Genomic DNA, 11,274 nt, shown 5'->3' with positions numbered 1-11,274 from the left:
GTCATTCTTCATCCATACCCATGTCTTTTTTTTTTTTTATTGTTTTCTCTTTTTTTTCTTTTCTGTAATAATTGATCTGTTCTTTTACGCCTGTTGTTTATTCCCTGTCTGTGTCTATCTACGTATCTATCATCCTGTTTTAGTTATGAACCGATCATCAATTGTCACCATCATCATTATCATCATCCTCCTCCCTTGTGGTTAAGAGAAGTGATTTGAAGTTTTCTTTTCTCTTTCCTCCTATTTCGTTGTGAGATCACTCGCACTCATCCATGCATGGCCCTGTCCCTGCTTTGGTTCTATGCTCCTGTTCCTGTTTTTGCAGAGTAAGTTAGATGATAATAATACAGTAAAGTTCTGTTTCTCGCTTTAGCGATGCAATTGAAACCTTGAAGGGCCTTTTTTTTTTTTCTTGCTCAATGTGGGCTTTGCCGGCTTTGTCAGTCTCAAGTGTCATGGTTATCAAACCAGCAAGAATACATTCACACAAGACGACTCATTGATCACGGTCCTGTACATTGGAGCAGGGGCATGCAGAGAGCTAGCCATCCATAAGTGAGGATCAGAAGTAGTAGATCATCGTGCAAAGCAATAGCGTGTCTGCACGTCTGGAAAAGCTCACTTGTCGTTCATTCGTCCATGGCCCTGATTCTAGACAACTGTATTTGGAGAACTGGATTAGCGACAATACATAACAAACTACATAACAGACTGCTAGTTCGACACTTCAACTGTATTAGACGACATGACAAAGGGTTGGAAGAAGCATTGTGGTTGTATCAAATTTGGAAGAAAAATAAGGAGCGAACAGATCCCATAACGTCCACCGCAAAAGCATGAACATCTAAGCCGAAAGGTGAATCAGAAAGAGAAAATAGAAAAAAAAAAAAAAAAAAAAAAAAAAAAAAAAAAAAAGAAGCGGTATATTAGAAATAGACATGTAAATGGACAATGCTATTCTTTCCAACCCCTGCATCCGCTGGTTAGGTACCGAACAGCAATAGTCAACAAGAGCAAATATTAGTGCCAGCCTCGCGTTACGTACTTTCAACCATCCAGTGACGCACGTCGCCTCGATTACAAAGGTCCTTCCCTCTGCCCCGTCCGTTTCCACTCGTGACCAGCCGCGCGGCCAAATGCTCACGACTCGTTGTGGGAGGGCTCCTCGCTGGCACGAGAGGCGGCTTCCCGTTGCATCCGCGCCTCGATCTCGCGGAGCTGGCTCTCCCGGGCCAGCAGCTCCTGCCGTTTCTCCGCGATCTCGCGCTGCACCTTCTGCTCGATCTCGCGCAGCTTCTCTTCCTCGCGGCGGAGCTGCTCCTCCTTCAACCGCACCGACTGGTTGGCCAGATCCTCGGGGTTCATCGACGAATCTTGGTTCCTATTCGACGGCCCGTCAGGATATGACTTTCATGGTACACAGCAGGTGAACTTACGCTCCCACACCGCCATCCACGCTCCGGCTCAGCTTCTCGGTACGGTAGTTCTCATACAGGAAGTCGTGGGTAATCTCCTTGAGATCGGCGAGGTGGCTGTGGAGCAACGCGCTACGGATGGCCAAAAAGTCCGAATGACGAGGGTTCTCAACCTCGACCACACCCCACGGGTACTGCCGGCCACGGACCTTCTTGCCGTTCACCTCCACGATGTCTTCAGAGCCGACAATGGCAAACGGCATCATGCTGCGCAGCTCCGCATTCTCCTCGACGGTGTCCTCGTCGTCCTCCTCAATGTCGTACGGGAAGTTGTACACGGGGATGCGGTAATGCTCAATGTCCTCCATGACCAGCTTCTTCGACTCGGCCAGCTCAGCGGGCGTCAGGGAATCGGCCTTGCCAATGACCGGAATTACGTTGACCCGCGGCGACAGGCGCTTCATCAACTCAATGTCCAGCTCGCGCAGGCCATGGCCGGTAGGGGTGATGAAGTAGAGCAGGGCGTGCACTCGATTGTCTCGGAACCGAGGGTTACGCTTGATCCGCGACTCTTCGGCCAGGATGTCGTCGTATTGGCGCTCGAGGTAGCCCACGATTTCCGAGAAACTGGAATGTGTCAGCGTCCCCCCGCCCGGGGGCAAGGGCAGTCCGTGAAGCCTTACCTCGCTTCGTTGTCAATCTGGTCTCCGAATCCGGGCGTGTCCACGATCGTGAGGGAGATGCGGGTTCCCTCCTCGTCGAGCTCTAAATCTGCGGGTAGCAATGAGTCCTTGATGATTTGAAGGGATTTTCCCTGGCAGGAGCGCCCGGGAACCTACCCACTGTGACCGGCTTGATCCGGACGCCCTCCTCGACGTGAGCATTGGCGGGGTCATCTGCGTCCTTATGTTCGAGGACCTTCCTGCCGCAAAGAGTGTTTACGAAGGTTGTCCGTCCTATAAGCGCGCCATTGGTGGTTACTCGCTGGCGATCTCAAACAGTCAAATTGGCCCATGGGCACTCACCCGTCCCGCTGGCACCGCAGACCATGAGACAGAACTGGATTCCCTTCTTGACATTCTTCTTGCGACGGATCTACAAGCGGGCAACAGCCGGTCATTAGCCAACGGACAGCTCGCATCACGCAGGGGCTGGCGCGAGGGGAAATCCGGGGGGGGGGGGAGCGGCCCACGAGGATCGTGGCCAATTGCCCCGGAAAACAACACGTACCGCGTTGAGAGGCGACGACATTGTCGACAAGGAGAGGCGAGAAACTGGAACAAGAAGCAGGACAAAGGAGGATCGAGGCTCGCGAAGGACTTTTTCACCGCGAAGAGACTGAAAAACACTTTGCGCCTCCTGAATCTGAATGGGGAAGTCGCTTTAGGGGGAAGCCGCCGTTCGGGCTAGTGCCTTCCCCCTTTCCTCGAAGTTTCCTGAGCTCCTGAATCACGTGATTGAGCTTAAGCTCGCCAGCTCGAGATGTTTCGGATGATGGCATGTTTAAGAGTTTCAGCAAGTCTACAGTAAGTAGGTCTCAGATAGGAGTTTTTTTCTAGCGAAATGATTCCAGTAGACTCAGTGATTGAATCACTATGCTGTTGAGGTTTTGTTCTCCATTCCAGAACCTGCTGATCATCACATGGATGCATGTTTGGGGTTAGCTTGCCCCTAAACCTACGGGAACGTGCTGACGAGACTCTAGTTGAATGAGCATTGAATCACTCCATCCTCGGCCATCAGTAGTACATATCTCCAGTCTTCAGTAGCTTCGCCATGCGGTGACCCCATCGCACCGCCGATCAGTGCCAGCTGCAACTCCCTGGCTGGCAACGAACTGAAGTGTGCAAGTCATCCGAGCAGCATCGGCTAAAGCTCGCATCGGCGCCACGATGAACACCCGACAGGTCATCGACGACTCGACCGGCCCCGTGTCGCTGTCGGCGGCCTTCAACAGCGACAGCAGCTGCTTCTCGGTCGGTCTGGACACGGGCTTCTGCGGTAGGTTTCGGCTTCTCGCCTCTCAATGAGCAACGAACTAAGCCTGCGGTAATAGTCTTCAGCTCAGATCCCTGCGAGCTCAAGGTCTCTCGAGGTAGTATTGCCGTAGTGATGGTGATGAATCAAAACGCTCACCAGCGCAGACTTCAATGCAGGCATCGGCGTGGCTGAGATGCTCGGCCAGTCCAACTACCTCGCCCTGGTCGGCGGGGGCAAAAATCCCAAATTCCCCCAGAACAAGGTCTCGCCGTGAACTCCGAACGAGTCCGCGGAATATTGCGCTGACCAAAACGCAGCTCATTATCTGGGACGACGTTAAGCAAAAGCCCGTCATCACCCTCGAATTCCGCACCTCGGTTCTGCGCGTGCGCCTGTCCAAGTCCCGCATCGTCGTGGCGCTCCTCAACAGCGTGCACGTCTTTGCCTTTTCCACGCCCCCGGAGAAACTGCACGTTTTTGAGACGACGGATAACCCGCTGGGTCTGGTCTGCCTGGGTAAGAAGCTGCTGGCGTTCCCGGGACGGTCGCCGGGCCAGGTGCAGCTGTTTGAGCTGGAAACGGGGAATATCAGCATCATTCCCGCGCATAGTACGGCCCTGCGGGCTTTGGTCTTGAGTCCGGATGGGGAGGTGTTGGCTACAGCAAGCGAAGCGGTACATGGACCTGTGTCTGCTGACCAGGAATCGCCTTTTACTGACATTAATGAACAACTAGGGTACACTAATCCGCATCTTCTCAACAGCAAACTGCGCGAGGATTGCAGAATTACGACGCGGCGTGGATCACGCCATGATCTTCTCCCTCGCCATCTCACCATCAAGTACTCTGCTAGCAGTAACCTCCGACAAATCAACCCTGCACGTCTTCGACTTGCCTCACCCACGGATGCTGGCCCGGCGCAGCCGGTCGCCGCCGTTGCAATCGGAGGAGACCGCCAATCAGAAATGGGGCTTCTTGGGGAAAATCCCTCTCCTGCCGCGCGTCTTCTCCGACGTCTACTCCTTCGCGAGCGCGCACTTTGAAATCGGCGACGACTTCCACAATAGTGCGCCATATATCCCGCCATTGGGGGCTTCGCTGGGAAGGCCGTCCAAGGGGGTGATCGGCTGGACGGATGACCATACCATCATAGTTATCGGGGCCGGCCGTGAGGGCCGCTGGGAGAGATTCGTGCTTCGGGAAGGAGAGGACGGCAAACGATATTGCGTCCGCGAGGGCTGGAAACGGTATCTTGGAGGTTGAGGTACAATCATTGACGCCAGGACAGGTCACACATTCCACCGGACGCGCTCAGTTGCGCGGCTATGATCACAGCTCACCAAGCCCATCCTTGGCCATATTCATCGGACCTCCAGTGGGGCATGTTATCAGAGATAACAACAACAACAGATCCGAGCAGTGCGCGCTTCGACGCCGCATTGGAACACCATCATTCATTCCAATTTGGACCATTGACAAACGATTTCTGTTGATAGAAATTTCCAAGTCTAGATTTTTAAAGAGAATATCAAGTTCGTGTAAGAAATCGTATATTCACCGGTCGCGGTCCCCCCTATATCTGTCCCGAAGCGACTCAGAGCGTGACCGATCACGGTCCCTTCTATACCTGTCGCGTGATTCAGAGCGCGATCGATCTCGATACCGATCACGACGGGGGGACCTGTCCCGGTGCGACGTCCGATGCCTGGATGTGGATCGGTCCCGACGCCTGCGATCGCGCGACGGTGACCTAGACCTGGACAAGGACCTGTCTCTGCCGCGACGTTCTCTATGGCGCGATTCCGAGCGATCCTGACTGTGCCGACGGCGGTGGTGGTGATGATGACGACGATGTCGACGGCGCCGATCATCCCGATCGCGACTCTCGTCACGCCGGCGGGATGACTTCGACTTCTTGTACCTCTCCAGCGCACGGGCTACCTCTTCTTTCTTCTCCTGGATCAGAAACTCCTTCATCGGATCCTCGTCATCATGTTCCTCGATCAACTTGGCGAGCTCCCGTTCCTCTGGCAGCACAGGGCGCGCCTCCTCCACGGACTCGCTGCGGCGTCGTCTGTGTCTTCGTTCCCGATCACGGTCTCGCCGTTCCGTTTCGGTATCCGTGTCGTCGGCTCCTCCGCGGCGATGCTGATCCTTTTCCGCAGCCTCCTGTGCCAACATCGCCGCGACATTGTCCTCCTCACCTTCGTCCTCATGTCGCTTGTACCTGCAATGATCGACGCGCAGCACGCGGCCGAGTACCGTGGCGCCGCACAGATTGTCGACCGCCAGGTCCGTGCTCCGCTGGTCTTCATATTTGAGGAACGCAAAGCCCTTACTCTTGCCGGTTTCTTTGTCGCGGACGAGGTTCACATGTACCGGTTCGCCGTACTGCGAGAAAATCGTAATGATGTCGCCTTCGGACAGCTCATATGGAAGGCCGCCGATGTAGATGTATGCGGTGTCGCGGTAGTCGGCATGCCACGATGCTTCGGGAGGGCTGGTGTCGAGATGTCAGTGGTTTCCCTCTGAGCAGGAGCAAAAGAAACATACACCGCATTTTCGAGTTCGCGCTTGTTCAGCGCTTGGATCTGGCGGACGGTATTCATGACAGCGGCTGGACAGCAAGGGTACTATCGCTCTCAATGTGGAGGACTTTGCTATGCACTGCTTGACGACCCAGCTGGCAGCTAGGTGACTCAAGGAGCCGCAGTAGTCTTGTATTTGCTCTTCAACGAGAGCCAGTGATATGGTTCTTGATGTCTTCTATCTCTGAAAACTTCATCTGTTCGTGATCTAAACAGTCTGGCACGTTCAAGGATTCAGCTGCATTCCAAGTTCCTGGCAGACACGTGTCCACGTGATACAACACATATGATTGGCCAGTTGGGGTCAGCTGCAAGACAAACAACCACGGCGATCCTGGACACGCCAGCGTAGTAGATAGCCAACGGACGACGCTGTTTTCCCACGTTATTGCCGCAGTCTTCTTTGGCCAGAGGTAGACGGGATTGCTGTGTCTAAATCTCACCGTGGACTATTCCCATGCCCGACCCGACACACTGCGTGGATCTGCCAGACTTGACTATCCTCTGAGTGGTCCCTGCATATTATCGATTTTAGTTGTTATAGCGAGCCTACAACAACAATCTTCAGGACGGGATCACCGCGGCGGGACATGGTTTAGCAATTCCAAAAGATGGTCGGGATCGGTCAACGGCTGTCCACGTTGAGCCAGAATTCTGGCGGAGGCGGCGGCGGCAGCAGCAGTCGCCCAACAAGCAAAGATGGCAGCCAGAAAAATCTCTGGTCGGAGATGCTCGATAGTGTCGCGAGCGCGAAGCGGCTGCCCGAAAAGAATATGATTGTACTGGGTATGTTGTGCGGCGACCCGGCGCAGCGTGATAATTTCAGCGTCAGTGCCAGTTTCTGACCATTCCGATGCATAGGGGGAACACCCGAAAGCCAGAGAGAATTCCTCGAAACGCTGTCGTCAGATCCGTCGGATCCTCGACTGCCGACGGAGCGAAAGCGAAAGAATGTCGCGCCGATTGCGAACGAGTTTGCGCTAGGATATACCTACCAAGACGTGCTGGACGCGGATCAAGAAGGCATGCCGGCCCCAGGAATGGATTCAAGCTTAACTCTGACTGTTATTTAGATATCCTTGCTCGCGTCTCTGTGTACCTTCTCTCCGAACCTTCTCCTTCATTTGCGCCTCTTCTTCAACCGCTTCTTACGCCTCAGACGATTCCCGAGACATTAATCGTCATCCTGCTCGACTGGTCGACCCCCTGGACATGGGTGCGACAATTAAGAGACTGGATCCGGCTTCTGCGGTCGGTGCTCCTGAAACTAGACGATCAAACAAAGATTGTCATGGAGGAAGTCATGAGCGAGTGGAAGGACCGAAAACGCGGACTGGATTCCGCGTCGGCGGGAGTCGCAAATGCCGGCGGCCCGGTGACAATACCCCTTGGTCCCGGGGAGTGGGATGAGGGACTTGGGGTTCCCTTGTGCGTTGTCTGTCAGGGGGTAAGTGCTGATCTGCGAGTGGCACAAATCTCTACAGGGCACTAACCGTGAGTAGGCCGACAAGATTGAGAAGCTGGAGAAGGAAAATGGCTGGCGCGAGGAGGAGTTTGACTTTATTCTTCAGTTCATGAGGACTATCCTACTGAAGCGTAGGTATTCAATTTTCTCCAATTTGAGACCCGCGCTGACTTCGTCAGACGGAGGCTCGCTCATCTACACAACACCCTTTCTGGCGAGCTCGCTACAAAGTCTAATCCACTCAACGCTGGGGATACACTCGCTTCTCAAGCGACAATCGCTACGTCACAACGTCATCGACCGGGACAAGATCCTCGTGCCCGCCAACTGGGACTCCTGGGGCAAGATCCGGATCATCCGGGAAGGGTTCGACATCGAGGGCGTTGGCAACGCTTGGTCGATCGAAATCCAAGACCCTCTAGGGACAGAGGATCAGAAACCCGAAGCCGATGACGGGTCAAGCGCAGTCGCGATCTACGAGCAGACCATCAAAGACCCGCGGGCGGCCACCTCAACGGTACCCAACGGTACAAGCGGCACCAAGCCCACCGCGCCCCGTATCGAAATCGAGACCGAGGATATGCAGACGTTCCTCGCCAAGCAGCAGGAAATCCTGGAAAAGCTCAAGGCGGAGGACGAAAAGGACCGCGCAGCGCGCAAGGTCCCGAAGCAGCTGGAGATGTCACCGAACCTGGACGAAGGTCTGGTCAACGACCATATCGGGCCGGTGCAGTTCAACATGGGCGGTATCCAGGTCGATGCCGACGATATGTTGAGGAAACTAAAGGTAAATCCTCCACCCTCCCTTTCTCTCGGAGGGGGGATCAGAGCATGCTGACCTAGATCGATTCCAGGAACGCGAAGCAAACCGCAACCAAAAACGGGAAACATCCTCGACAACGGCCGCGGACGAGAAAGCGCACAACCAAGCACTGGCGAGTTTCTTTGCCGGCCTGGTCAAGAAATCCGGCAGCGGGAGCAGTCCGCGCAGCAGTCCTGCTCCCGCGCCGGGATCGTCAACAGCATGAGAGTCAGATATCAGATACTACTTAATAATACCACATGCTTTTTTCTGGAGACACCGGGGCAGACAAGACACACTGGCGTTATGGTTGTTTCCTAACCCTTCCTCTCTTTTTTTTTTCTTTGTTTCATGAGATGTATTGATTCTGTCTCGTTTCATTCCCGAGGCCTTCTTTGTTGTCTGTAGTATAGGTGTCCTTCCAGTATATACAGTTATGTACTACCGCTGCTGCCGCTGCTGCACAGATGCGAATGATACCCACGTGGTCGGTCCAAGTTCGTCTGATTTCTTTGTTTACCAATTCTCCCACACCTCCGCCGGTAGGACTTTTCGCATGATCCGCCAATGGCCCACGGCGCTGGTGGAATGAGATGCCGTCAAGACATTCGTTTTTCCTGCCTGAAGTATTCCAACGTCATCATCATTCTCGTCGACGAACAGAGCAGGATCAACTTCATGTCGAAGCACCATGTACATCTCCCGCGCCCTGCTACCCAGGAAATCCGCCGGCGTTGGATCCCGGAACTGCAGGAGCGGAGTCGCTGTTTTCTTGCACATGATGACCATGTTGGAGAAGTCTGCTGGGGAGGACGATTCTCCGTTGTCATCTTTGCCATTGTTGCTGTCGTTCTCGCGGAAAATTCGACATTGTGGAAAAACTGAGAGGATGGTGCGGACCACGAGGCGTGTGCCGGGGAGGGATAAGTCTCCGGCGTAGTTCTGCGTGTCTCGTGAGTAATCTGTCTATGAAAGTACTAGGGAAAGGGGCTGAAGACAGACAATGGCAACGACGCCGTCATCTTTCAGTAGCGCACGAAGACCCTGCAGAAACTCCGCGGTGAAGAGCTCGACGGGCTCAACGCCGCCCGTAAACACGTCGTGGATGATGTAGTCGTACTGAAGAATCTCCGGCTTCCGCCGCTGCTCTTCCTCGACAAACATCAAGGCATCGCCAATGACGGCAGTGTGGTTGCTCGGAAGGTGAAAATACTGGCTCGCAAAGCGATGCACGACGGGATCGATCTCGACGATCGTGGTGTTGATCCCGTGGTGAATCAGCGCGGCCGGCGTGCTGCCTGCCCCGAGGCCACTGTTTACCTCAATTACTCCTGCTAATCCTGAGAGGAGGCTGGTCTAGGAAGTATACATTACCAGCGCATTACTGCCCGCGTCCGGTCGTCTGGCTTTGCCATCATCCGGTACCACCAGCCTCACGCTTTCCAGCATCGTGAACACGGCGAAGATCGGGTCCGCCACGCGCGGGTGGTATCCAGGGACGTTCTTGATCCAGTCACCCCCGAGGAGACTATGGTCGCATCGCAGGGCGCGAAAACCGAACTTGCTGCTGTCCAGCACGGATATGTACCCGGTGAGAGATTCCTGCCGATCAACCAGATGAAAGCCCATCTCCTGGAGGGTGGCATTCAGACGCGCCGTCGTGCCTGCGAACGGCATGTGGACGTTCCATGTTAGGGAAAACAGCAGAGATGGTATGGCCAGCAGAACCCATCGCGAGGGCAGCGTGACGGCGTACAAGGCGGCAATCACCAGCTGCAGTCCACCCGTCGTAAGCAGCGCGTTGATCCCAATGAATCTCGGGAGAATAGATTGCAAAACGCCGTCCACGGAGCGGAACAGCAACCACCCGCCAAGGAGCACACCGTGCCTCGAAACAAATTGCCCATACCGCTCGAGTCGCGAGGTCAATTCCTCCAGCAGACCCGACGCAGCCGACATCGAGAGCAACACAAGAGGCACGACCGTGAGCAGCTCCGTGACGGCAGGCCCCAGTGGATTCCCCATCTCCGAACTGCGCGGGAATAGAAAGTACTGAATGGTCGGCACGGAGAATGCCAGCCCCGGTAGGATAGCTGCATCCCGTCGGCCGAGCCACTCGGAGAATCTGCTCCTCAGCAATGCCCCCGTGAACAGGGCTGCAACGGAGAGGGCGCCATGGTGCTTGCTTGACGGTGTCGCGCCGTAGACCGGTGCCAGCGTGCGCTGGGAAATCTGGGAAGAAGCACTGGCGAGAAACAACAGAATCACAGCTCTGCAAATATTCAGCCACAGAGGCTGTGTTGACGATTGCGTTGGCGTCGGAGTCGCACTTGTCTTGCTCTGGGACTTCGTTGCCATTGTCATTGCGGATCAACGCCTCGGACTCGCTCGATGGGCGGTGCCGGCGACAGATACAGTATTCAAAGCTCAGGCATTCTCATACAACTTAATTCTAGCCTAGTGTATCAAACAATCCTGATCTTGGTTTCGTCGACGTCAATGCAACAATCACTAAGCTGGGAGCGTAATTTGACTTTCTATTTCAGACTAGATAAGTTAGTCAACTACCTACCAGGTTATTTAACCGTAAGAGGTTTAGCGTACTAATTCTGCTGACGTAGTATGTTTGTTGTCACTGTAACGTCTCGCGGCCGAAGCTCTCTCGCTATCTTGGTTCATGTTTACCATCTTCTTTCCATGAAACCCAACAAAAGCTTTCTTTGGTCCGGAGGATTATCAGGCCTTTCCTTACTACGCCTTGTACAGGCGCTGATAACCCCTTTCACACTCCGATGACACGGCAGGGATCGTGAGTAAAATAGGTAACGGAAAGTCGCGAGAAACGTTCCTTGTTCCCCGTCCACCGGAGAAGAGCGTCCTTCACAGTGGATGAACTCCCTCACTGAGATTTACGAATACCTCATCTGCGGTTTGAGGGTCTGGCTCTGGGTCGTAGAACCGACCAGAAGGAGCAGAATGGCGCTGCTGGGTGCTTCGACCGAGTGCTAAAAGCAAAAATGCGGC

At 54.3% G+C, this 11,274-nt stretch overlaps 5 protein-coding genes across 5 annotated transcripts; 2 read left to right on the top strand and 3 right to left on the bottom strand.

The window, feature by feature from the left end:
* Nucleotides 1–1,140: 1,140 nt before the first annotated feature.
* VTN31DRAFT_4806 (uncharacterized protein) lies at nucleotides 1,141–2,666 on the bottom strand (the record flags this gene model as incomplete). The annotated part of the gene is made up of 6 exons (XM_069405235.1): nucleotides 1,141–1,381; nucleotides 1,437–2,042; nucleotides 2,099–2,180; nucleotides 2,255–2,371; nucleotides 2,441–2,510; nucleotides 2,646–2,666. The coding sequence occupies 6 exons, from the start codon at nucleotides 2,664–2,666 to the stop codon at nucleotides 1,141–1,143; spliced, it is 1,137 nt and encodes a 378-aa protein (XP_069260319.1).
* A 641-nt stretch (nucleotides 2,667–3,307) lies between these two features.
* Nucleotides 3,308–4,658, top strand: VTN31DRAFT_4805 (uncharacterized protein; the record flags this gene model as incomplete). The annotated part of the gene is made up of 5 exons (XM_069405234.1): nucleotides 3,308–3,416; nucleotides 3,472–3,510; nucleotides 3,560–3,657; nucleotides 3,713–4,069; nucleotides 4,131–4,658. 5 exons carry the CDS (start codon nucleotides 3,308–3,310, stop codon nucleotides 4,656–4,658), a joined length of 1,131 nt encoding a protein of 376 aa, XP_069260318.1.
* A 291-nt stretch (nucleotides 4,659–4,949) lies between these two features.
* VTN31DRAFT_4804 (uncharacterized protein) lies at nucleotides 4,950–6,004 on the bottom strand (the record flags this gene model as incomplete). The annotated part of the gene is made up of 2 exons (XM_069405233.1): nucleotides 4,950–5,895; nucleotides 5,949–6,004. The coding sequence occupies 2 exons, from the start codon at nucleotides 6,002–6,004 to the stop codon at nucleotides 4,950–4,952; spliced, it is 1,002 nt and encodes a 333-aa protein (XP_069260317.1).
* Nucleotides 6,005–6,594: 590 nt separating this feature from the next.
* VTN31DRAFT_4803 (uncharacterized protein) lies at nucleotides 6,595–8,476 on the top strand (the record flags this gene model as incomplete). Its single annotated transcript, XM_069405232.1, has 6 exons — nucleotides 6,595–6,769; nucleotides 6,845–7,006; nucleotides 7,057–7,430; nucleotides 7,486–7,579; nucleotides 7,628–8,235; nucleotides 8,303–8,476. The coding sequence occupies 6 exons, from the start codon at nucleotides 6,595–6,597 to the stop codon at nucleotides 8,474–8,476; spliced, it is 1,587 nt and encodes a 528-aa protein (XP_069260316.1).
* Nucleotides 8,477–8,766: 290 nt separating this feature from the next.
* On the bottom strand, nucleotides 8,767–10,614 carry VTN31DRAFT_4802 (uncharacterized protein; the record flags this gene model as incomplete). The annotated part of the gene is made up of 3 exons (XM_069405231.1): nucleotides 8,767–9,192; nucleotides 9,253–9,562; nucleotides 9,620–10,614. 3 exons carry the CDS (start codon nucleotides 10,612–10,614, stop codon nucleotides 8,767–8,769), a joined length of 1,731 nt encoding a protein of 576 aa, XP_069260315.1.
* Between the last annotated feature and the right edge of the window lie 660 nt (nucleotides 10,615–11,274).

The sequence above is a fragment of the Thermomyces dupontii genome (assembly GCF_041956625.1).
Source record: "Thermomyces dupontii strain NRRL 2155 unplaced genomic scaffold VTN31scaffold_4, whole genome shotgun sequence".
In the NCBI taxonomy this organism is placed as follows: Eukaryota; Fungi; Ascomycota; class Eurotiomycetes; order Eurotiales; family Trichocomaceae; genus Thermomyces; species Thermomyces dupontii.
Note: the sequence above shows the minus strand (reverse complement) of the source record. Positions and strands in the feature narration are given on the sequence as shown.